This window comes from Antedon bifida, chromosome 4, assembly GCF_963402885.1.
Source record: "Antedon bifida chromosome 4, ecAntBifi1.1, whole genome shotgun sequence".
In the NCBI taxonomy this organism is placed as follows: Eukaryota; Metazoa; Echinodermata; class Crinoidea; order Comatulida; family Antedonidae; genus Antedon; species Antedon bifida.
Genome location: NC_136229.1, coordinates 287,953 through 313,706, shown reverse-complemented (window position 1 = coordinate 313,706; position 25,754 = coordinate 287,953). Strand labels below are relative to the sequence as shown.

The window sequence follows — 25,754 nt, the reverse complement described above, 5'->3', positions numbered from 1 at the left end:
AACGTTGATGCTTCTGTGCCGAGAGAGGGCTTCTAAAATTTATGACGTCATGCGAAGTCGAAAATTCAGCGATAACGGTCATATTTCCCAACGCGGCTCTCCGACTGGGATGACTTGAGAAAATAACACCTGAACTTTTCATTCAACCACAGAACGTCTGTACGAAAGTCTAACAGGCGGTACTTATTTCTCATTGGTTAATTATAGTGTACTGAATTATGATTGGTTAAGTATATTGTGTACTTAATTATGATTGGTTAATTATATTGTGTACTGTATTATGATTACTATTAGTAGTCATGGAGAGTAATATATTTAGACTAAGAATGTATGGCAGAGGTATATAATACTAGGAATGAGCATTTTTACATTACACAATTATGTAAACAAAACTACTGTACTTTATGAATACTCGAGCATAAAAATAAATAAGTCCAGTGTTTATTTTGCCGTACTTTTGTCACTCACTGAGAGAGACACATATGAAACATACTTTTACTGCATTTGTGTTACAATTTATCAAAATAATTCATAACAATAAACCCTGCTGAATACAAAATAATAATTCTTTTTAAATAACATTTATTATAAAACTATAAAAACAACAATTGGAAAAACAATAACTGATTGAACTGCAAGTTTGTGCTTACTTTTTCTTTCCTCCTTAAGTTCTTATATATTTTAAGTAATAAAAATATTTTTTTTCAGTTAAATTATCACTATTTGTTGGTAGAACATGTTTTGTTAGATTTATTCAAGAGGTAGAAATGCTTAATAACACATCCCGTTAGAGTACAATTGTAAGGCAGTCATATTTTCATATATATTTTATTGCATGTGTAAATGTACAGAAAAAAAGATTTAGTATATAACCCAACATAATTTAAAATCTTATAAATGTTGCTTTAAAATCGTTGCTATTTGATCTTTAAGTGAATCGTAAAAAATTCCTTTAATATAGTGCGCCCTCACAAGTCCAGATTCACCACCAGTAAGTACCCAACCGACAGCACATAAGTTAGGATTCCAGCTTGCCTGTTGGAAAAGAACAATAAAAGAATTTAAAGTGAATTGCCTTTTAAAAATTAAGTAAATGATGTATATTGTAACTTTATTAAGGAATAGCAGTTTCTCCATGATCAATTAACTAGCGAATTCTTAATGATGTCACCAAATCTCGATTGTAAAATTGGTATGGATAAAAGGGTGCCCAATCTCATCTCCATAATGTGGTTTAGGAGGAGTAGAGTAACAAATTTCAGCTAAGTGCTATTATATCATTTTTTTATAATTCTATTCATGTATATAATATTAATTGTTTGTAAGATCTCTTTAGATTCATTGGTTAAACACTTTTTTTAAAATTCATTGTACATTGCATGTAAATCAAAATGTAAACCAACCAAATTTCATTTGTACCTAATTGTTAAAATGACAACAAATAATATCGTATCGTATATCGATTTATTATCTTTATTGAAACAGAAAATAATATTTACTCTTTGAACAGATGCTAACAGTGGCTTGTAGAGTTGGAAGTGCGATACTTTATCCAACTGGTGCAACCTCTTTACAATAGCAGGCACAGTGTTGCCAATAGGACCCTGGAAAACAAAAAGTAAATGTCTATGGTATCACAAAATACAACCACAGAAAAAGTATCATTTGGTTGAGTCGTAGCAATCAACAGGAGTTTTATGATGGAGGGGTTTGAATTTGGTAAAAGTGAAGATTGATGGACCAATTGTATTTAAAAAAAGAAAAAAAAAGTGTGTGTTATTTACCCTGACTGCATCATGGAAAATAAGAACAGACTCATCGTAAGCACTTGCTAAGCTTGTTGATTTGTCATTCCTTTCTTCTTCATCATCTTCTTGGAGTACACACGCATTTTCCTTATTTCCAGAATCAGTACTATCATTCTTGCTTTTGTTTCTTATGTGTTTAATTGTCGTTCTATAAATAGGCTATTAATAATAACAATAATAATATCGAACATTTATTAAAGTGCTCTTTACCGGAGTCTCACAGCGCAATATGAAAAGAATAACTATTGAAATAGGTGAGTTTTCAGGAGAGATTTGAATTAAAAGGGGATGGAGTGTAACGAATGGAATGAGGAAGTTGGTCCCAGATCTCTGGTGCCTGAGCAAAGAAGTCTTTAGACAGGAAGAATTGATATCAGAATCAGGATATTCATTTTTAATATTATGCAATATTTTTAATGTAACTCACAAACATGTATTGCCAGCGATTGTTTGATCTTTTAGATAATTTCAACACCTGACAACGAACATCACCAAGAACGTCTCCGGCCACGATGCCATTCAGCCAGTTTGAAGCGTCAAGTGCCTGAAATAGTCATGTGATATGAAATCAACCAACCAAATGGCAAAGATATACTTAGGCATGTACAGTATAGGCCTAACATCAAAGTAAACAGTGCTACAGTACGAGCAATGATCTATCATTCGAATGGCGCTATACAGCAATACTCACTAACATACAGGACTGCTTCTGAATGATTGTCTGAGTTTTATGATAAAAAGCTCCGTAGTCCTGAAAAGTAACTGATGCACTACAAAAAAAAATTGTTTAGTAAATTTAAGAAATAAATATTGGATGTAGAATTGAAATGTTAACAGTAGTTTAACATAGGCCTATAACAGTAGTTTAACATAGGCCTATAACAGTAGTTTAACATAGGCCTATAACAGTAGTTTAACATAGGCCTATAAATAGTATTTTAACATTGCCTTTTGCAATTTGATGTATTTTTCTTTGTTGTTTTATTGTCTTAATTACGCCAACCAAAACAAATTTCCATTTTAAAGTAGACCAATAACATTTCTTGCATCTTTAATCTTTAAACTAAAACATACTGGCCAGATGTGATTGTGTCGCGGCAGCATACAATTCCCTTGCTGTGTACCATCCATCGGCACACAAGAGGGTGTGGTCTCTCTAGCGTCAACAACGGCTGGTAGGAGTCTTGAAGATTCCAGAAGTGAATTCTACCATCGTAACCAACTGACGCCAGGAAATTAATATCTGTAAAAAAAGATGTGAATATTATAATAAACTGAACTTTATAAACATTATCAGCTCTACTGACTATGACCACATGCTGCCTACAACCAAATTCATCCATGACGCATTTTTTTTTTACTCATGGAATTGATAAATTGAATTGAATACTGGACACCTTTTGGCTGGCCAAATATGTCTTCTTTTCCAGAAAGTCTGGTATTCAGAATGTGTTTTTAATGGTAAAGAAAATTTGGGACCCTTTGGACTGGTCTGGTTTTGGGAGAGTTTCCGGTTTTCAGAGAGTCCCGTATTGGGAGAGTTGACCGTACCCTAATTACTTCAATATTATTTTGGATTTTCTTGCAAAATTGATAAAACCGAAAACATTCAAACATACCAGAAGGGCACCAGGATATGCTTGACACTTGGTTTCCATGAGCTAGTATGGTTTTATACGGGTATAGTGTGTTACTGCTTCCTTCTCTGAGAAGAGGTGATGACGTTGTCAGGTTCCAAAATGCAATCAAACCTAAATAATCAGAAATATTGTACTTATTACTCTATTTATTGAGGGTGGCCTTCCTGTTTCTATGTAGAAACTGATGATTTAGGGTCCTTAATAAAACGTATAGAAAAACAATAACAACATAATATAATATAACAATACTGAATATCCAGTGACGAAGGTAAAAAAGAAATATGTATATATATATTTTTTACAAAATTTGAATTTTATTTTAATTCAGTAATAATCAAATAATTTACCATTGGAAAATCCTGCAACAATAAGGTTATGTGGTTGGCATGGCAACCAATCTAGGCACCAACATTGGCCAATAGTTGTCCAATCACTTGCGCTGGATGATGGTCTCAGGGTTAATGTTGGTTCAACTTCATAAAAATCTGAAAATACAATTGCTATCTTAAATTTGATTTTCTCAATTTAAGAATATAATTGCCAAGGATAACCAGAAGTGATTTCATTCCCTTCCTTCATCAAAGGTGTCCATCCTGTTCACAGGACAAACATATACACAAGAATCTCTACATGTGTACTTTAGTTCACCCTCATTAAGAGCCTGTGTAGAGGTGCTAGTTTCAACATTAGTGTTTAGAATAACATTTTTTTACCATGTTGTCCTTCATTTCCTTCAGTATTTAGTGCCTCTTCATGTGGAGCTGCAAATACAGACACAGTAGAGTTGGAGCATGCAACTGCAAACACCCCTAAACGAGGAATGGATCCTTCCTTAATATCTGTAGGGTCATCCCAGCAACCTGATGGACACCATTTTAAGTCCCACAATGCACCACAGTTATGAGCTATGCCATAGGATAATACAGGCATCCTATGCTTCCTGAAATTTGAAATAAAGATTAAATTTTTAATTTAACATAAAAAACACAATTACAAGCTTTAATCATATTATCAAAATGTTTGCTTTAGGTTTATATTCATTAATAATTATTAATTTTATTAGTAGAAGCATTTCTGTTCATAATGCCCCTATGCCCCATGCTAACAAACTTATAAACAACTTTAATTAATGGAGCATGAAACTGTAAACACTCCTAAACAAGGAATTGAGTCTTCCTTACTATCTGTACAGTTATGCCAGCAGACTACAGTTAATATAGTAAACAATGTGTATCTGTACAGTTATGCCAGCAGACTACAGTTATGCCAGCAGACTACAGTTATGCCAGCAGACTACAGTTATGCCAGCAGACTACAGTTAATATAGTAAACAATGTGTATCTGTACAGTTATGCCAGCAGACTACAGTTATGCCAGCAGACTACAGTTAATATAGTAAACAATGTGTATCTGTACAGTTATGTCAGCAGACTACAGTTAATATAGTAAACAATGTGTATCTGTACAGTTATGCCAGCAGACTACAGTTATGCCAGCAGACTACAGTTATGCCAGCAGACTACAGTTAATATAGTAAACAATGTGTATCTGTACAGTTATGTCAGCAGACTACAGTTAATATAGTAAACAATGTGTATCTGTACAGTTATGCCAGCAGACTACAGTTATGCCAGCAGACTACAGTTATGCCAGCAGACTACAGTTAATATAGTAAACAATGTGTAGCTAGTTTACTTACGTTTTATCCAAAAGAGAACCAAAGTTCCACATCTGGATAACACCTGGATATTCATAACGTGTACAGTTTTTGTGGGTGGAGTCAAAATATGAGTGACAGCTGATTGCTGCATACTGATTGGCTGATGGTTTACCATGTGGAGTTGGACACCAAGCAATAGCCCATACAGGCCCACCAACAAATATAGTTTTAGGAGCATACTTATCTAGATAAAAGAAACACAAAACTATTTTAAGCTTTCATAATAAAAGTACATATTCTTGATTTGATAGCGTCATGCATTAGTTAAATTTGGTATAAACATTATTCAATTTCTGTAACATGCATATATCAAATCTTTATAGTGATATGCCCAAATATGATAGTGATATGTCCAAATATGGTAGTGATATGCCCAAATATGGTATTGTAAACTTGTTTTCTCAATTATATAACTAAAATGCTTACTTGCACTTGTCTGTTCTAAACACTGATAACGCTCCAATATAAAAGGCTTTTCGGACTCATCATAAGTGATGTTCTCAATATCAGTGCTTCCATTATCAACTTTGACCTTAAACCTTGGTGACCTCATACACTTTGGTTCTGCTTTTGCGGATTCACTGAAAAAAAAAATTTTTACTAACTATATAAAAATGAGAAACTATGTATTTTGTGTAGCATGTCATTTGGAAACGCTGTCTTTCATAAACTTAATTAACTATTAAAATAAACTACAGTCGGCTCTCCCAATACTGGACACTCTGAAAACTGGAACCTCTCCCAAAACCAGACTTTCCTTGAAGTCCAAAAGGTCCAAATTTCTTTTTACCATTAAAACACATTCTGAATATCAGATTTTCCGAAAAACCAGACATACTTGGCCAGCCCAAGGGTGTCTGGTATGGGAGAGTTGATTGTATTTTGATTTGTACCTTTTAGATAACAGTTTCCACTCTTTCAATTGTTGACTGGATTCTTCAAACAATCTTTTCTCTAGGTCACAGTGGTTTGTTTTCTTCCTAAAACAATTACAACATTAAATTAGATTAAGGTGTTAATCAACTAGCCTTATTGTAACGAATAACGTTACCTCATTCTATGAATATTGGAGGAACTCTATACATAGTTTTAAGAACAGGATTCATGACAGTTGTAATAGTCTGATTCAAACCATAATTAACGTACTTCCACAATCCAACCTACATCAACGCTGGTGCAAATTGATATTTTAGAATATTGTAGGTGTGTGGAAGTTGCTATTGGTAATTCCTTGGTGAGATTTTTTCTCTTTTTGTTTTGTATGATTTGTATATGGATGTAAAATCCAAAATAAAGAAAATGAAAGAATGAATGAATTGCAAGATTAAAAACAAAGTGTAAACTTACCACTTGAGAAAATGCTCAACACACTGACCAGCCAAAACCATATTTTGCCTTAGAGATACTACAAAATATAAAAAATGTGCTGTAATAGGAGGCTTTATTATTTTATTTTTTGTTATTGATGATAAACAAAGCATTTTGGAAACATCTTAAATTGTTGCCTTTTTTCTGTCTTGTTTGATATGGTAAATAGTTTTCATATATTGTGAATTGTAATTATCAATCTTATATATTTTTTTTAATTAATAAAGATTATTTGAATTAAATGAAAACTCAACTGTGAATTATAATTTACCTGCTGGTATGAGATCATCACACTCTCCAAACTCCAAGCTGACATCATCTTCTAAATCCTCCTCATCCTCACCTTCTGTCACTACCTTGTCCTCATCACTATCTGATGATTCAAATTCTGCTATGTTGTGCTCAGTAAAATATTTCTGTCTGTCTTCCTAAGTATAAAAGTGTGAGAATTTGTACAATTTAAAAATTATTATTATTATTAGTGAATAGGTGTTCAACTCCAGCTCTACAATGTAGAAGAGGAGGATCTCATATATTGTATGTATGTAAAATCACCAACAATAAATATCATCTGTCAAATGCTGATAAAACAATAATGAAAACAATATCATTATAAATACAATATCTCTTTTTTAATATTCTGCTACTACATGTTCCGTCAGGCGATACAGAGCCATTTGTTTTTTGGAAAGTGACATTGAGAGACTGGGAGGATGTCATTCTCTTTAGGAAACGTTTGTTGATGTACCGTACACCTCTTTTGTTGACAGAAATATGACAAATGTTAGGAGGGAGGGAGGTCAAAAGACTAACCTACAAGCATATATGATGAGTATAATTGTTACTAACTGTACAAATATGATTTATAAATACCTGTCTATGGAACTTAACATGACTTTTAATTGATGGTTTGCTGGTGTATTCCTTACCACAAAGATTGCATTTATAAGGCTCACAATTAGCAATATTAGGATTCTGTAAAACAAAAGTAAACACATTATACTAACTAGAAATCCTCCTTTGGGACACTTCTATTCAAATCCTATAACATCTCTGTCCACACTATCAAACTAGTTTGACAAAAACAGAGTGATACAGTATGCCCAAATATGGTAGTGATATGACATCATCATGTCTATATAATGGTTAGTCAAATGGGAAACTGACTCATTCCTTAATAATGTGTACAAAACTTACATTTTTGCATGAATTATAGTGATCCTTGAGTGCTGCAAGTAGACTGCTTTCATAATCACAGTCAAACGGGCAACTCACTCGATTCTTTTTCGAAAACAACATTTTCCACTTTTGCACCAAATCCGTGTCAATCACAATGTTTGGTGAAGTAAACAGCTAGTAGAAAAAGAACATTGATATTTTATGAAACATTACATATTTAGATCATCATCAGAAATGGCAATAATTCCAGTTTAAAGTCATATTATGCAATAAGACTCCTCAAGAGCGAGTAATTCACCAATTATTTCATAATTTATCGTGCTTAAACTAAGTCTTGTTTTAGGCTTATGGAGTGGAATTGAAAATGAGTTACAACCCTGGCACTAGGTCAGGATTGAACCCTGGACCTTGGGATTGGAAGGCAAACACATTAACCACTAAGCTACAGCTCCACTCCTATACATAACACTATCAGAAATACTTGTAGCAGTACTTAAAAAATGGTATTAAGTATGTACTTACATGGAAGTCATACTTGGATGTTGTTTCTTTTTCTGTATCTTTTATTTCTACAAATCCTTTTTCTTTCAGTTCCTTCATTGATGCCATTGCTCTGTAATTAATTGAAAGTTGTAGCCAAATTAAAAGTAATCCAAAACATCTGAAAACCTTTTAAATTTGGAAAAGAGTAGTATGAACAATCATTGTACATTGTTCGTACCTGGATACCTCAAACTTCTATACAGTAATTATAGTATTGAAGAAGAAAGAAAAGGAAGGATCAAGCAAGTTTATTCTAAGCAGGTCATTTGATACCCTACGTCTGGATCAACATTACAGTTTAGTGGTCTGGGTCATAGTTCAGCGATCTGCTAGTAAAAGTTGTATTTTTTTTAAATTTCTTTTCTTTCCTAGTCAACAATATACTCAAGGTTTACAACATGGGAGAACATCACTTTATATCTATAGATTGAACAAATTATTTAGTATTTCTAAAATATTTGCACCATAGTGTCTTACTTATGAGCTGCTGGTCTCCTACGTTTTCCTGAAGCATTGACTCCTATATCCACTTCCTCTTTGTCTTCCTTGATAGGCTCAACAACTGGTGTGCTTTTGGTATGCATAGATTTAATATGATACTTAAGTCCTGCTTCAGAAATGTAAGTGCCTTCACAAAATGCACATGGATACTTGACTACTTCCTTCCCACACCTTTCTCTATGATACAGGTAGCCATGAACTGTTGTAAAGGACTTATTACATGATGTAACTTTGCACTGAAGTTTCTTCTTTTGACGGAGAAGTTGTTTAAGAAGTGTTTTTTCGCTTTTTACCTTTCCGTGTTTATCTAACTTACGTTCTTCTAACTGGTTATTAAAAACAAAATTAATCAAAAACATTCAGCTGATTCTTGTACAGTATCGTTATCTAGCGAAAATAACAATCTTACAGTATCGTAACTGGCCCTGAACCATATAGCCCCTAACTCTTAAATATTAACTTATACCAACCCTCTAAATATTCTTTACTATACTGGGATGAAGATTGCTGTAAGATACTGCAAATGTTTATTGTCTCTAGACACGATACCACTCATTTTATTAGGTACAAGTTTATGTTGTACAAATAGTATATGATATTAAAGATGATTATGATGATAATGATGATGATAACGATTATGATGATTATGATAATGATTATGATGATTATGATTATGATGATAATGATGATTATGATGATGATAACGATTATGATGATGATGATTATGTTAATGATTATGATGATAATGATGATTATGATGATGATGATATTGATAAAATCAAATACTATAAACTTACTACTTCAGTTGTATGATTTGCAAGTACGTGGTAATTTAAACTAGCTGGCGACTTAAATACACCGCCACACACCTTGCAAACAAAACCACTTTTCTGAAAAATAAAAACACAAACAAGCCGGCTATAAATAATCAACTACTACTGTAAAGGCTGTTTTATTTTTTCTCTACTTCACTTCAAAAGTTTGAGTTAACTAAGAAATGTTTTTTTATTTATTTAATTATTTTTTAATTGAATTGAAGAAGAAAAACACTAGCATATAATTTGTGTCATTATGCTTCAATATAGATTTAAGTTGACAGAGCACCATCGACGTCATATTATGCTCCTTGAAAAAACAATTATTTTTAATTGAATTGAAACGACTTACAACTACTTACATATAATTCATTACATCTATCATGATGCTTCAATATTGATTTAAGTTTACAGAGCACCATCGACATCATTTTATGCTCGAGATAACAATTATTTTTAATTGAATTGAAAAAGCAGAACAACTACTTACATATAATTCATTACATCTATCATGATGCTTTAATATTGATTTAAGTTTCCTAAAGTTTACAGAGCACCATGGACACTTGGCACTGCCTCTTCCATTCAAATCCTCAACCCAAACTTCTGCTTTTTCTTTAAACTTTTCATACAGCTTTTTGTAATGTTCGTCTAGGTTTGAGATGTCAATATGAGTACTTCCTCCTCCTTCTTGTTCAGTATCAGATTCTGTGGAAGTTGTAAACGTCGAATCGTCGTCTGTGTGTCTATTTCTTGTGACCTTACGACCTGATTTAGTTGTGTATCTCAAACTAGTCTCGTCTGCATTATCATTCTTTCTTGCCTTTTTTGGTTCAAGTTCATCTGAAGTGCTTTCTGGATCTTTAGGCTTTCTTGGTCTTCCCCTCTTTTTCTTAACTACAGGACTATCATCGTCTATTCTTCCTTTTTTATTTTCAAGATTCGGATTTTGTTCTTGTTTAAATTGTGTTCCTTTTTCACATTCTAAAATCAAAAATGGTTATACAAAATAAATGAACAACAGTTGTAGTAGGTATACTCTATGCAAAAATAATAATTTTTATTTCTTTCAATAATTTTAACTGTAAATATGTGAAAAATGTAAAGTGTTCCAGGAAGAAATAAATAGAAATAAAATTTGTCATGAAACTTAAGCTATAATGCTTTTTGTCCAGTTAAGCAGGGCGTGCGGCAAATCATAGCCCTACAATCGCTCGCTAGATTTGGTCAAGTGTACAGTACACAAATAAATCATTTTGTTTGACAAATCCAAAAGAAATTACTCACATTCTTTAGCTTTCGCCATCTTGGCTGATGGCTTGATCACAAGTGATCCGGTCCACTGCTACTTGTGATCAAGCCATCAGCCAAGATGGCGAAAGCTAAAGAATGTGAGTAATTTCTTTTGGATTTGTCAAACAAAATGATTTATTTATTATCTACAATCCTACAAAATGCACTTATTCATGTACAGTACACATATTATAACATATCACAAAATAATGCATTTTTCGGAAGAGTATGGGGATACCCCAGTGTACTGGTCCATCCCCCTTCATTCATGGTAGGCGCTGCACTGTGGCTGCAAAATTTCCTGAATTGAGGACGAACATAATAAGCAAACAATAAAGCTACCTGATGAAGACACGCTATGATCTGCGACAAATTGCTTTTTAGGTCTTCCTCTCTTCCTTGTTGGCATTTCTTTTTTTAGTTTTTCCACTTCATTGTCCAACAGATTCTCATTATTTCCTTGCTGAAATTGCATTCCTCCTTCACATTCTATAAACAAGAATTTATATGGAAATTAATCAACAACAATAGTACGCCTAATCTATGCAGAATGAAAAATAAATATAATTAATTACTGATATCTTCTGCATAAAAAAGCTACCGATACTCCTACTACTAACATTCATACCTATTGAAGGTAAACTCTTATCTTCTGCAGCTTCATCAATGACTTTTTTTTTAGGTCTTCCTCTCTTCCGTGTTGGCGTTTCTGTAGACGGTTCCTTTTGTGAACTTCCTCCTCCTTCCATTCTTCCTTTTTTTTGTTTTTCTTCAACTCTGTCCACCAATAAATTCTCATTATTTTCTTGCTCACATTGCATTCCTCTTTCACGTTCTAAAATTAAGAATTTGGAAATCAATCAAAAACATTAGTACTTGTACTGAGTTCATACTATTGGGAAGCAGAGCTCAACTCCTGAAATGCGAGAAAGATCATATCATCGTATGTCAGGACAGAATACCACGTGGTTCATCTGTAAAATACCTTGGTGTTAATATCGACGACCAGCTATCTTTCAAGAACCATATACGCGATAAATGCAGAACGATAGCTGTTAATTTATACTATATTCGTCAAATTCGCAAATTTCTCTCCAAGGACCTTTGCCAACAACTAGTTCAATCGCTCGTGCTGTCACATATTGATTACGCCAATGCATTGTATTATGGTCTACCTGCTAATACCCTTGCTCCAATGAAGAGGTTACTGCACCAAGCTGCGAAAATTATTGTCAGGAAAGGTCGGTATGACAGTGCAACTAACGCCATGCGATCCTTGCACTGGCTTCCGATGTCTCATAGATGTCAATTCAAAATAGCGTGTCTTGTATGGCGTTCGCTTAAAGGTTCCGCTCCAAGTTACCTGAGAGATATTCTTACTGTGCGGAATGTTTCTCGCAGTACTCGTTCAAGCACCAGCAATTATAACCTGACAATCCCACGAACTAAACGAAAGACATTTGCTGACCGTTCGTTCGCCGTAGCAGGACCCAAAATTTGGAACAGTTTACCAAGTCACATTAAACACTTAGACGACTATAATCAGTTTAAAAAACATTTAAAAGCACTATATTTCAAACAATGTTACGATACTAATTGATGTGAAGCGCCGCTGATTATAATTAAATGTTGTATAAATGTGCGCTATACAAGTAATAATAATAATAATAATAATAAATAACCATTTACATAGAGACATCAAGTTGGCAATTACATAATTGCTACTTTTAAGTAGGCCTAATTTATGCAGAATTGAATTTGTCTTCCATAAACAAAAGCTACTGATCACTACATACCTATCGAAGATAAGCTCTTATCTCCTGCAGCCTCATCAATAACTTTTTTTTTCGGTCTTCCCCGCTTCCGTGCTGGCGTTTCTTTAGATGGTACCTTTTGAGAACTACCTTCTTCTCTCATATTTTGTTGCATTGTACCTTTTTTTAGTGTTTTCTCCTCACTATCTAACTGATTTTCATTATCTTCACATTCTATAAACAACAATGAAAATCAACAACAATAGTAGGCCTATTCTATGCAGAAATAATGATTACAAATTTGTCTACCGTAAAACAAGCTACCAGTATCAGTACTAATGATATATACCTGTTGAATGTAGACTCCGTTCTTCAATAATCTTATCAGTAACTTGTTTTTTCGGTCTTCCACGCTTCCGTGTTGGCGTTTCTTTTGACGTTTTAACTTGTTTTATGGTTTTCTCTTTTTTCTTCTCAGAGGATGTTTGCACCAGATCTTTTATCACCTGTTCTTTTATCACATGTTCTTCATTTTCCGTAATTTTTGGATCGTCGCAAGACATTTTTACATAAAAAATCTATAGAAAAATGTCATATTAAAGAAAAGCCGGTGCACACTTAGTAAGCATTCACAACTGAAGTATCAAATGGAACTTAATTTTACAAGACAAAAAAACATTTCAATGTGAACATAAATCGTGAAACAATCGCGCAGTCATTTTGTCATTTCTCTTTCTTACTTTCAATCCAGTGAATTCGGAACATGCACAAAGTCTTCAAGCTATGCGCGACTCACTTTGTTTTGACGCTTGACCCATGCTGCTTCGCATGCTCAGTGTGCACCAGCCGGCCTGGGAAGTTGGCGTATTTTACTTTTGCACCTCAATCTAGGCCTGCCAATTAACTTGGTAGTTGGATTGAGTACAGTATAGCCTCATACGGATGCTACTGCACTTTCGCACCTCAATCTCTCGAGCTTATACAATTTAAAAACATTCACCCGCTATGCAGCGGTGATGGTGAGAGGCCGTGAAGTCTTATGATGCCCAGGGAGGTAGGTGCGAAAGTACAGCAGAGCGCCGCCTAACCTAGCTAAATTGAATCCCGCTAAATTTGCCTGCATGAAGGCCTACAGTATATTGTATTATTAGCCTGCGATATTTTAATTTCTACTACAACCCATTAAACCTGGGCTTACGTACCTCCCCTTACTTGTCAACGCGTTGTTTTGAAAACCCCAAAACTCGTGTGTGTGTCGCTCTCGCGCGAGGATTGAGAGTCGAGCGTATTTTTTGTGTGGAATTCCAGTGAACTATGGAACGCCAAACTTGTCTAATGACCACTACGATATATGGCGACAATTTTGTATTCACATCTATCAGTAGATTGATCATTGTAAATGTAATATTAAGCCACACATATTTAAATTTAAATTATTAATAATAAATTTCAAATTTTAATATCATCAAGAAATCAGAGGGTCCACAAAGAGCCTTTCATATTTCACTATTTCATTATTAAACTATTCATTCCTGAAGAAGAACATAAAAAAAGTTTAAAAAAATATTGAATCATATTTCATTTATTCATAGTTTGTTTTGTTTTATATCGTATCATAATAATTATAATATTCTTGTTAAATTTGTTTTGGTGTATGTTTTGTTATTTGTATTTGAATTGGACGGTGAATACAATTGATCTGTAGGCGTATAGAGGGCGGTAAAGACAGAATAACAGTCTATAGATGACAAATATTTATAAAATTGTTATTGTAATTTGTTGATCATGTAAACAAACATAATAAAAGACAGACTCAGTACACATAATTAATTTGAACAAAATGTTTATTACACCACTACACTTCAAGGTCAAACTTAAGATAACCTAGCAAATCTGCATAATACTTGCATACATTCTTTATAATATATTTAATCTTTAATTTAATATTTTATTTGCAAGATGTAAAACATTTTACTAACTGCATGTTGTGTGTCTGTAAGTGTGCTTAATTAAGTCTACATGCATTCATTCATACTCATTCTTATTTAACATACATTACATTTATTTAACATAGATACGATATCATTATTAATTCATTTGCACCAAGGAAGAATTATTAGTTTAAGCTTTTTTCCTACTAAGATGCACCACAAGGATATAAGGGAAACGCAAGTAATCTGACCAATGGATCATCTGAACTGGCGCTTGTGATTGGTCAACTCACTTGCGTTGTGCTTACGTCGCTGCGTTGCGTACAAGTGGAAACCAAGCTTTAGACTAATTCCACCAAGTTTGTACTAAGTTTGTGCATGTTAACATTAATGTAATAATCAATACATTTCATTAATAATTTTGATGTCATTTTTCATTTCAATACATAGAGTTAAATCAAATAGTAAAGGAAATTAAACAATATTGTATAATCTTAATACCTAAATGCAATGAAAATTTAATATACAAATACAGTAATCATTCTCTTACAATCCATTTAATACCAATGAAGCGATACACAGAATAGGTTTAAACAGTAAGTATACTTTAAAAATGATTGTAATTAGGTGACACCATAAGGGTGGTTTAGAATGGGTGTTGTCCCTCTAAGTTTCTATCAATCAAGACTACCAAAAGTGGGTGGAGCTGTACAATTACATTCCAAAATATTTTTTTTTAAAACAAACATTCAATTTGGCACATAGGGGAATATACGACCTCTAGGGTTAAATTTGTGGCGACCTTATGACAACCAAAATAAGCAGTTTGTAAATTAAATGCAGGTTTCTGATTGGTCAACAGTATTCTGTGCGTATATTACTATTCTTACATAACATGGTTTGTTCATACACTCTCATATTACATACTTTCTTAACCTCTATCGGTCAAGCTATTGGTCAAGCTATAGCTTAAATTTACACATCTAGCTAGTCTAAGAACAACTCACTTCCACTCAATATATATGCTCATCATTTTTATAGCAACATTTAGAGACAGCAAAAACATAAATCATTGTTGCTTATATAGTGATTATTAGTGATTGTCAGTGAAACTGATTATGAAACTAAGCATTAATTTATTTTAGAGAAACAATAGTATTTTGTCAGTGTAGTGTTTTTAATTACATTGTGTGATGTATACAGTCAACCTTCTCATTTAAAAACCTTGGCTGGTTTAGGGACGATCATTGGCTACATTTGGAAAACTTAAGAGTTTTGTGAAAGAATTTAATAATTTGAATGATGAATAAAGGTGACTTTGTCTTTGAATAATATTGAAATAAAATTTGCATTTACCAACTGCTTTCAGACCAAGGGTTATGTAAATTGGAAGGTTGATTCATCAAACCAAAATTGTACATGTTATTTATTTTACAATGGTGCACAGATTGAACAAAAAACTCAAAGTTCAACAATTTCATATCAGTAAAAATGAAATATTATAAGTAAATTTACAAGTTCTTCACAAATAACTAAAATGTTATGTTTTTAAATTTGGATTTATTAAGTAAAATACTGAACAATCTGAGTGAGAATAAAAATATAAACTTTTGTATTTAAAATAATTTATATTTATGGAAGGTGAGAACTGCAGTTTCTGTAATCTGTTATTTACATTCAAAATGAGATAAAAATTAAAATTGTTATTATTAATCAAGTTCCCCATATTTAAAATGATAATGTTATTAACTAAATATTATTGAATAAACATTAGTTAATTGTAGCAGGGAAGAGTAAAATTACATTTCAATCTCCCCTGATTGTAGCCCTTTCACAACGTCTAGCAAAACCTAGAGTTCACACACACATCGGGGAGCACACCATACTAAACACTGGTGTTGACGCCCTGGTGTTGAAGCACTGGTGTTGACACCCTTGTGTGTTTAAACTCTAGAGTTTTGATATGCGATGTGAAAGGGGTATTAGGTGCATTAAACAGATTTAACGAAGAATGGTAGAAGGCAATTATAATGAGTGTGATTTAAGATAAACTTAATAACATAATATGGGAAACTAAGTAGCATCTCAAACGTCTTCAAGCCGATGATACTGGCCGTCATCGTCTGTTGTCAAGCCTGAAGCACAACAAAAGAAATTTGTAAAAGCAAATGAATAAAGAGTGCATTGTGTAAAAAGCAAAGAACAAATAAAATATGGAATTAACAAACCATAATAATAAGCTCTGTCTACACTACCAAACTTTATGTGACAACAACAAAATGTGATGATGATGGCATATCACTACCATATTTGTGCACATCACACTTTTTCGTCAAACTAGTATGACAGTGTAAACAGAGCTTTAAACAAAAACATATTTGCAAATTAATTTGAAATCAATTTTGGTTCAATATGGCATCATTGTTGTTGTTGGTATGGTAACCTGGGAGAATTTTTACCAATATTAAAGTGAATACCTTTGAACAACCATATTACAATTTTGTAATAGGAACTAAGCTGGAACTAAGCTGGAATTAAAGCTGAAAACAATATTTGAACATAAGCTGTTATAAGCACACACTTATGCTTATACATGGTCATTACATGGTACATACCACTGTACATTTATGTCCACAGTCCATCAACTCAACATTATGAAACATAGGAATGGTTGGAGATTGCACCTTAAAATTATTATCTTTCATTAAAGAAATTATGTTTTGTTTAAAAACATTAGACATTTCAGAAAATTGGAATGTTAATAAGGTGATGAAGTGTGGAAAGTCATTAAGCAATGGAAGAATGAAATGAGAAGAGAAAGAAGCAAATATCATTTACTGACTACACAAAAAAAAACAAAAACAAAAGGTTAATCTAAAAATTAGCAAAGCGATTTAGATTATCCTATAATCTAACATTTAAGGCTTCACAATTTCTGTTAAATTTTTAAAAGATACCTTTTCTAGATTTTAATTTCTTAGCAAGTTTATAATTATTTTCTTTGTCAAAAATTAATTGAATATTAATATGCTATGTTTAAGAGTTAATATTAATTTTATCATATAAGCTATAATTTAAGAGTTGCTGTTAAATTTTAAACAGTTATTTAGATTTTAATTTATTAGCAAGATTATAATTATTTTCCTGGTCAAAAATTAATTTAATAATATTCTATGTTCAAGTGTTAACATTTCAATCATAGTGCTTTAGTTTACATTACAAATTAATATAATGTATCCAGTTAGTTGACCTTTAACCTAAATAATTATTTGCATATACACATTAGCTTTTAAGTACATCATCTGCATTATTTATTATTTTAAGTACCATATGCAGCGGCAGACAAATGAATTGTGAATATGAATATCCTTCACAAGACAGAAGACATCAACAAAACAGGTCTATTCACAGCGACATTTATTTTTGTTGGAATGTAAAACAAGTCTTAAACAAAATCAACAGACGCTGTATTATCCTTTCTTATAATTGTCCTAGATAAATATTTCTTTCTAAATAAATATTGCATACATATGTAGAGTAACTGCAAATTAAACATCTAAATGTTATCTAATTGAGCATGATTTACACTACAACATCATTCATACAATCTCTCCCTACCTTTATAACGAAAGCTTACAAAATGTCTTTATCTAATTCTACAAGCAAAATATAAACCAAATATTTCTTATTTAAATTTTAACAAAAACATAACGAAGACAGGTTGATGAGAAGAATGAGAAAGAAGGAGGAAGGTAGATCAGTCACTGCCATCGTCATGTAAAAGACCTGTGAAGTAGTTTACGTATTCATTATATTCAAATTATTTTGTGATGACGTTTTTTACTTTTTATTCTTTGTAAATTGTTTTGGTACGTTATTATTGCAATTTTGAAGGTTATTTTTAATTTGTTTATGAGCATTATTAATATTCTAATTCTATTTTAATGTTAAGTACATTAAAATTGGTGAATTCAATGAAATGATATTTTTTAAACAAAGGTGATATGATTGGCAGAAAAATATTGAAAATGAAGACAACACTTGCAAATTTGACAAAATTAACAATTTTCTTTCAAAACGAATTTAGTTCTAAAGAATAATTAACATATTATTATTAACATAAAGCCAACGGGTTGCTACCGTATGGATTTTATTCAAATTTGGAATGTGTTTTCTGCTGAGCATGAATAAATAGAAATAAGTATGAGGAATGGGTTTTTTTCAGGGTTGGAATGTTGATTCCTTCTTATTATTTCAAAGAATTCTGTTTTGTAATTCTTTTTGTATTTATTTACTGCATGTATCCTGTTTTGACGGGACCATATAAAAGGGTTTATTATTTGATATACAAATAGACCCTCATTTAAATATCAAAGGTGATTTGGAAACTTGCCAGGAGTGGTTTAGATTTACAAGCAGTATTGTTCAATTGTTCTATTTACATATGAAGTTTATGGTTCTTTGTATTTAAGTCTATGCTTACCATATTTACGCCTAATTTCATCATTTCTGGCCTTTCTGTCTGCTTTCCTAAAAGACAATATACATTTGTAAGTTAAGAATAAAATGACTGTATCAATGCACAGGTGCTTTTGTGTCCTATAAAATGATATAAACTATAAATTACATAATTAGAATGAAGGGATACAACCAAGGGTAAAGGGAAGTGCTGACATAATCCATGATGCTCTTAGAGTGCAACATGGTCCGATAAGTACTGTACTTAAGTTAAAAAGGTCGAGGGTGATATAGATGAAATAAATTCACATACTTCTGATCATGTCTTAATTGTCTGTCTTCTTTTTGGCGTTCAACTTTTGCATCTTCTTTAGCCCATCTTTAGGAAGAAAAACAAGCAATTGATGAGAATAGAATTATATATATTGTCTGATCCATTTTAGTTATTAGTGACGGTGACAAATCATGTTAGTTGCCAGCTTAAAATGCAACACTTTGTACCTTGTTGAAAATAAGTCAACTGCTGATGTTGGGTTTATTAGTTTGTATTGTTTGTACTTTGTGGAACAAAGTCAATAATGCAATAGATTAGAATCAGGCTAACAACTGATGTCAATCATTTATGATCCATTATACAGTATGAGCAGAACATTCATTACTATTTTTCACGAAAATTGCAATGTAAAAGTTCAAGTTCAAAAAACATTTATTTGTTCAACAATGGCATTATACAGTATAATATATAGGTGTGTACATAAATGAAAAACATAGTAATAAGCCATCATTTGGGGTCTTCTCTAGAAGAAATCAAGTTTCTTGTCTCGAGAAAGACCCCAGAAACAATACACATACATTTAAACTAATACAATTTACTACATAAAATAATAAATAAGAACAAAAACGATGAAATAAAAATAGATACTTTCAGTGTACTACAATCATGATAATATTAAAATTAGTATAAAGAAATAAGATATTTTTTTAAATTTTTACAAAAAGTATAAAGAGATTTAAAATGCTTTAGTTTGTCATCAAGATCATTCCAGATTCGCGGTCCTGAAACAGAAATAAAATATTTCAGAAATTTTCAGTCTAAAAGGAGGTACATCAAGATGCTGAAATTTATTGTCGATACGTAAATTGTACTTGTGTGATAGAATTAGTTCTGGTTCTACCACTGCTGCAGGACCATTACGTTAAAATCCTCCCCCATACAATAATATATTCACTTGACACAATGTAATTGATAATATACTCACTTGGCACTGTTGTTACTCTTACAACAACAACATCTACAGACACAATATGTAATTGCTATAAGGATGATGCCTGCAATCACTCCCATACTAATCAGTAAGGCTTGAAAGTTTACTAGAAAAAAATACAGTTAATAATAAAAATTGCCCCAAATTTACTGTTTCACTGCAGTGTGATTAATAAATCAAATGAATGTTGAGATGAAACAACCAATATTTCCTCATCTTGACTAAAGCACACAATATACACAGTCCCAATAGAAACATTGGGCAAGAAACATAATTTAATATCTATATCTAATTTGTAACAACAGCTTACTTTTACATGTTCCCCATCTTGCATTTTTCAATTTACAATCTTTGGTTGGAAAAATATCTCCGACTGGATAATCCGCACATTTGTTCTCAGTTGAACAATAGAAACACTTTTAAAGAAAGAACAGTATAATAATAATAATATCGAACATTTATAAAGCGTTCTTTACCAGAATATCACAGCGCAACTATTGAAATAGGCGAGTTTTTAGGAGAGATTTGAGTTGAAAAGGGGACAGAGTGTAACAGATGGAACAAGGAAGTTGGTTCTGGTTCCATTTATTTTGGTTCTAAAAACTATATTAATTTGATTATTTATCCCCAATGCTTGGTTTCCACTAGAGACGCAACACAAGGATGTAATGCAACGACAATATGAAAACTGTATATTAATGATTATCTATCTCTTAGTATCAGTTTAATTTTTAATAATTGTGTGTTGAAAAAAATATATTCTCTATTTTGACCTTTTTTTTTTTAAGTTTTTGTAATAACATCTATAATATAACCTCCTTGGCGGAGGTAATAATGATAAAGTAAATAAATATCTTAATATTAATTCTTTTAAAAACATTATTTTTAATCTATTTCTATATTGATGATCGTAACTGTATGTAAACAAATGAAGATTTTGGTGACACATGATGGACATGTCTATGATGAAAATGTAGAATTAATATCAAATGACTCAAATAATTGTACAATAATAATTTTACTTTATAAAGAACTCACTTTTCCACCAGGAATACTAAGACACTTGTCACAATCTGAACCACTCATATCTGCACATGCTACACAAATAAAAACAAATCAGTGCTATTTAATTATAAACAATAAATTTTAATTTTGTTTAATAATTATAATAACTTTGTGACTTGTCATCATCATGTGATGACTTGGTCTACTTTCTACACGACTACCTGAATGTACTACTACTAGGCCTATTCATGATTGCCACCATAATAAGCAAATATAAATCTATATTTGCTTCCACTATTACAAGTAGCATACTCCACACACATAGCTTAACCTGGGCTCTAGGCCTATCTATGTACTTACTTGGCGCAGGCGTCGTTGGGTTAGCCGAAGTCGGTTCATCAGTGGCTGTTGATAATACAGACGACAGCAGTGTGCCTAGCACCACCAACAATAAAACGCTTTTTAAACACATCATAACGTTTTTTTATTTACACCACACGGTAGTATTAGATAGTTTAGATATTCAACGCAATAATTAATTTCTCTTTCCAATTTATATTTTAACGAAAGTACTAAAATATCAATCGAAAACAACGCAATAAAAAAATCAACCCAATTATCAAAAATGTTTTCTTTCTTACGTACGTACGTTGTCGATAATTCGATCACTTCCGTATTGTTTACAAAGGTCATTAAACTTATTTTTATCGTCCGATTGATACGCATCGGTGAACATTGTTTGGTTATCTTTGTTTTTTAAACTTTAGAACACGATATAAATAGATAAAAACAATGATGATTTACTTAATAAATATGACGATAATAAATAATGATATTGAATCATTCATTTTAAATTTAATATTTTATAAATTTTAAAAGTAAAATTGTGTTTCATATCAAGAGGGCGACATCACCTTCCGCAGGTCAAACACAACTCATTAACCCGTGACTAAAAAAACAAAAGTTACATAATAGTAAGTGATGGGGCTACTGAAAACAAAGAAATGTAGTTTACATTTGTAGTTTCAACCACCATTTAATGCATAGTATGGGAGAAGTCTGTTTAATAGACTCTCTCTGATTGAACGCCTACCAGCAAGTCATTCTAAAACTAGGCCTACTATTACTGAACTTCCAATAGATAGAGGCAAAGCAATTGTAGGTTGTTTAAAAACACAACAATTCAGTTTGTAGTAATCTTCTTTACTCAGCCAAATTTATTCAATTAAGAAAAGTGCCTTTTTAGTCTAAGTAGTATACTGTGATAATGAATGGATAATTTCTATGTATATATTTTGTTTTACTGTATATGCAAATGACAATAAAAGGAAATGATGCTTTCCACTTATGAATGAATGAATATGATATTGTAGTGTAGTTTCTTTTTCAAATTTACATTTTAGATTTCACATTTCATTTGGGAAAGTTTGGAAAAAATTATAAATCTGTCACTGTTACTATGAAGTTCTAAAATATAAAAGTTTATCTGTTTTTAGGTCACAGCATTATTTATCGAGACAATAGTTGAGAAAATGACTTTCAACGAAGAAAAAACAGCTGTAAAACAATGGCATGATGGGATTGACGGCTTACTATTCGAGACAAAGACAGGTGTGTATGTTATGGCTTCTACAATTTCCATGACTACAGTATATGACTGCCACAACTCTAACAAATAATTGATTGAGAAACGTTATCATGTGTGATGTTTCCAATTACATAAAGTCAGATAATAATAATAAAGAGAATAGTTTTACCTTTTCTTTTATAAATTTCATACATACATGCCAACACTCTTGGCGAGACTGCATTAAAATATAACAAAAAGGCTTTCACACAAGCAAATTAACGATATTTAAGCCATTGTAGGACCATTTGAGGTCATAAATTTTTTGATTCCCCTCATATAGCCATTACGCGATACTGCTTGTGATGTCACACACTGCACCCCTTACCTCTCGATAATAAAGAGGGCGCTGTTGACCCAAAAACACACCACCTCCCGTTTTTTTGTAACTTCAGACGTTGGCATGTATGTTAATATATATATATATTATTCACAGGTTCTCTCAACTGGTATTCATTTACTAAAATATTTGTGATGTTGTTTGATAAAGATTGGAATGGTCTCATAGTGCAGAAACTGAGTGATGGTTTGGTGTTTGTCCGAAATCAGCATGTTAGCATTAACCCAAATGCATACAAGTATCTTACCCATCCTAATGTTGGTCTTCTGCATTCTATAGACATCATACATTGTGGAAAATCATCTTATTCAGCCTTGGAACTTCTATCGGATAACCATGGTAACACCCTTGCATCTAATCGCACAAATCTTGTTTACGTTGACATGGAAACACGTAAGAGTATTCACTTGCCCGAGTTTTTTCGCAAAGCAGTGATAAAATCAAACTCTTCTTCAAAAGCACACCCGAAATTTGACTTGAAAGAATTTACTTGTCCAGTAGATTATTTTAAGATGGATTTTACGGTTGTTTACACAGACCTCGACACAAATGGTCATGCTACGCAAACTTCGTATATCAGAAATGTTTTGAATACTTTCATAGCAGGTGTTGATTCAACGGTGCTAGGTAGCTTAACAATTAATGATATCTTGACAATGCAGGATTTTAGGTCTTCGTATGAAAATGAAGCCAATCTTGGTGATAAACTTCTTGTTAAAGTTTGGTACGATAAATACACTGGGCTTCATGCTCATATTGTTGACAAAATAAATCCAGAAAAGATTTTCATTCGCGCAAATCTTGGAGTAGGAAATATTGTAGCTAAGCTATAATGATTATTATTGATTATTTAATTACAATCATGTAATGTAGAAACGAAATTACCTACTGTATATAATTGTTTGTTGTAATGATTTTGATTTGAGGGCCCTTGAATATTAGTCAACCCACCAGGCTAAACTGGAAGGGTTACCCTCTTTAAAATGGGTGAAATAAAAATATATCATTTGTACTTTGGTAGGATACTGTTATTAAAAAACTGAGAATAATAAATGTACATGGTTTAATCATATCATGTCTAACAATTATGTAATTGATCATATCATGTCTAACAATTATGTAATTGATCATATCATGTCTAACAATTATGTAATTGATCGTATCATGTCTAACAATTATGTAATTGATCAAATCATGTCTAACAATTATGTAATTGATCATATCATGTCTAACAATTATGTAATTGATCATATCATGTCTAACAATTATGTAATTGATCAAATCATGTCTAACAATTATGTAATTGATCATATCATGTCTAACAATTATGTAATTGATCAAATCATGGGTAGTATGTCATTAGTATGTCATTTAATACATTGTAAAATTTCACATTAATTCCACAAGATAGTAAATGTTTAATTATTTAACATTATGTATTTATTTTTCTAGTTTGTGTTATGAAGAGTAAGTAACAATAATCGTGATCCTAACAAGAAAAAAAAATTAAAATTATTATTATGATGTCATACTTGTTACCCTAAAAATCAATAATTAGTTAAACAGCAAACATTTAGAATAGAATTATTATTATTTCTCAAACTAAATCACATAAATTAAAGTTCTTTAAATATAATAATAAAGTTAAATTAATATATGCCCATTATATATGGTGAAATATCTATGTATATTACAAACAATGTTTTGTAGTAGGTCTAAACCTACATACAGCACAGCCTTGGGTTTGTGCGGATTAACTTCACAGTAGAACACGATTTTAGCCAACTAACACACACAGAAGATTACTTGTTTTATGTTATTTTTCTACTCTAGAATATTTTATATGTGTTAGAATTAAATGTTTAGTTAGATAAACTTTCAAATCTGTTATTGCACACAAAAGCCATAGAAATTATGTTTCCATTTCTCAAACCAACAATTATGACACTATTAAAATACCTGTATTTCATAAAATCTAAGCAAACTAAATCCATAATAAACAGCATTTCTCTATTAAATTCAGAAATGATTTATGAAACTTTTTCTAACTGGAGAAAATCTTTTTTTGTTGATTTTGTTTAATGATCTTTTCAGCTAATTTCTAGTATAGGTTCATTATTAGCCCTTTGCAGTTGTGATCCAGTGTGTGATTCCTCCATAAATTCTCAAGGAATGAATAACGTGCTTCATTTAAGATAAGAGGCTTACCCCTCCTGTAAAAAGAACAAAATGTAAAATTCAATCCTTCACTCAAACAGAAGAATTTATCAGAGGCTCTTGGTAAAGATATTTATTACATACAGTAATATATAATTTCAATGGGTTTTTTTCGTTTCTTCTTTAATGTCACTAATAATATAATTTTTTGCCACCTTGAAAGATCCTAAACAGCATCCAAGGAACCTCTGGATATAAGAAAGTAGGCCTACAGTTTATCTTTTATTTCCCACCCACCACTAACTAAGTTTTGAAATTGTATCTACATGATAAATAGAAGCAGCATAGTA

General features: G+C 31.9%; 4 protein-coding genes across 8 annotated transcripts in view; 1 reads left to right on the top strand and 3 right to left on the bottom strand.

Annotated features, from left to right (window-relative positions):
- Positions 1-419: 419 nt before the first annotated feature.
- Positions 420-13,934, bottom strand: LOC144840478 (uncharacterized). 3 transcript variants are annotated; one of them, XM_078696295.1, is made up of 25 exons: positions 13,824-13,934; positions 12,971-13,199; positions 12,664-12,855; positions 11,496-11,702; positions 11,210-11,356; positions 10,065-10,558; positions 9,557-9,649; positions 8,736-9,085; positions 8,238-8,328; positions 7,734-7,889; positions 7,410-7,511; positions 6,808-6,964; positions 6,516-6,573; positions 6,062-6,148; positions 5,595-5,749; positions 5,148-5,352; positions 4,162-4,388; positions 3,796-3,933; positions 3,428-3,559; positions 2,883-3,051; positions 2,500-2,578; positions 2,236-2,352; positions 1,785-1,967; positions 1,500-1,604; positions 420-1,035 (listed from the first exon to the last, which is right to left on the bottom strand). In XM_078696295.1, the coding sequence occupies exons 2-25, from the start codon at positions 13,182-13,184 to the stop codon at positions 892-894; spliced, it is 4,002 nt and encodes a 1,333-aa protein (XP_078552421.1). In that variant the 5' UTR covers positions 13,185-13,199; positions 13,824-13,934; the 3' UTR covers positions 420-891. The 3 variants fall into 3 exon arrangements, with proteins under 3 accessions (XP_078552421.1, XP_078552423.1, XP_078552422.1); XM_078696297.1 differs by having other exon boundaries at positions 11,210-11,358; positions 11,519-11,702; XM_078696296.1 differs by lacking the exon at positions 13,824-13,934 and adding an exon at positions 13,418-13,469.
- Positions 13,935-14,447: 513 nt separating this feature from the next.
- LOC144839436 (pituitary tumor-transforming gene 1 protein-interacting protein-like) lies at positions 14,448-21,921 on the bottom strand. 2 transcript variants are annotated; one of them, XM_078694790.1, is made up of 7 exons: positions 21,641-21,921; positions 21,314-21,372; positions 20,586-20,691; positions 20,270-20,381; positions 19,324-19,389; positions 19,036-19,082; positions 14,448-16,687 (listed from the first exon to the last, which is right to left on the bottom strand). In XM_078694790.1, the coding sequence occupies exons 1-7, from the start codon at positions 21,753-21,755 to the stop codon at positions 16,638-16,640; spliced, it is 555 nt and encodes a 184-aa protein (XP_078550916.1). In that variant the 5' UTR covers positions 21,756-21,921; the 3' UTR covers positions 14,448-16,637. The 2 variants fall into 2 exon arrangements, with proteins under 2 accessions (XP_078550916.1, XP_078550917.1); XM_078694791.1 differs by lacking the exon at positions 14,448-16,687 and adding an exon at positions 17,941-18,338.
- Positions 21,922-22,188: 267 nt separating this feature from the next.
- On the top strand, positions 22,189-24,658 carry LOC144839432 (uncharacterized). Of its 2 annotated transcripts, none has more exons than XM_078694784.1 (3): positions 22,189-22,254; positions 22,777-22,891; positions 23,344-24,658. In XM_078694784.1, the coding sequence occupies exons 2-3, from the start codon at positions 22,813-22,815 to the stop codon at positions 24,078-24,080; spliced, it is 816 nt and encodes a 271-aa protein (XP_078550910.1). In that variant the 5' UTR covers positions 22,189-22,254; positions 22,777-22,812; the 3' UTR covers positions 24,081-24,658. The 2 variants fall into 2 exon arrangements, with proteins under 2 accessions (XP_078550910.1, XP_078550911.1); XM_078694785.1 differs by lacking the exon at positions 22,189-22,254 and adding an exon at positions 22,315-22,438.
- A 110-nt stretch (positions 24,659-24,768) lies between these two features.
- Positions 24,769-25,754, bottom strand: part of LOC144841269 (E3 ubiquitin-protein ligase UBR3-like) — a 45,925-nt gene continuing 44,939 nt past the window's right edge. The window contains exon 30 of the mRNA XM_078697531.1: positions 24,769-25,460. Coding sequence (XP_078553657.1) covers positions 25,349-25,460 — 112 coding nt within the window. The 3' untranslated portion in view covers positions 24,769-25,348. The remainder of the gene's footprint in view (positions 25,461-25,754) is intronic.

Coding starts and splice junctions, on each gene's coding strand:
- LOC144840478 (XM_078696295.1), bottom strand. CDS start 13,184: ATGTCTTGCGACGATCCAAAAATTACGGAAAATGAAGAACATGTGATA. Junction 4,389..5,147: donor GGTTCTCTTTTGGATAAAAC/GTAAGTAAACTA, acceptor TTCAAATTTCAG/GAAGCATAGGATGCCTGTAT. Junction 1,968..2,235: donor ATCGCTGGCAATACATGTTT/GTGAGTTACATT, acceptor TATTATTAATAG/CCTATTTATAGAACGACAAT.
- LOC144839436 (XM_078694790.1), bottom strand. CDS start 21,755: ATGATGTGTTTAAAAAGCGTTTTATTGTTGGTGGTGCTAGGCACACTG. Junction 21,373..21,640: donor CCCAACGACGCCTGCGCCAA/GTAAGTACATAG, acceptor TTATTTGTGTAG/CATGTGCAGATATGAGTGGT. Junction 20,692..21,313: donor TTAGTATTCCTGGTGGAAAA/GTGAGTTCTTTA, acceptor TTTCTTTAAAAG/TGTTTCTATTGTTCAACTGA.
- LOC144839432 (XM_078694784.1), top strand. CDS start 22,813: ATGACTTTCAACGAAGAAAAAACAGCTGTAAAACAATGGCATGATGGG. Junction 22,892..23,343: donor ACTATTCGAGACAAAGACAG/GTGTGTATGTTA, acceptor TATTATTCACAG/GTTCTCTCAACTGGTATTCA.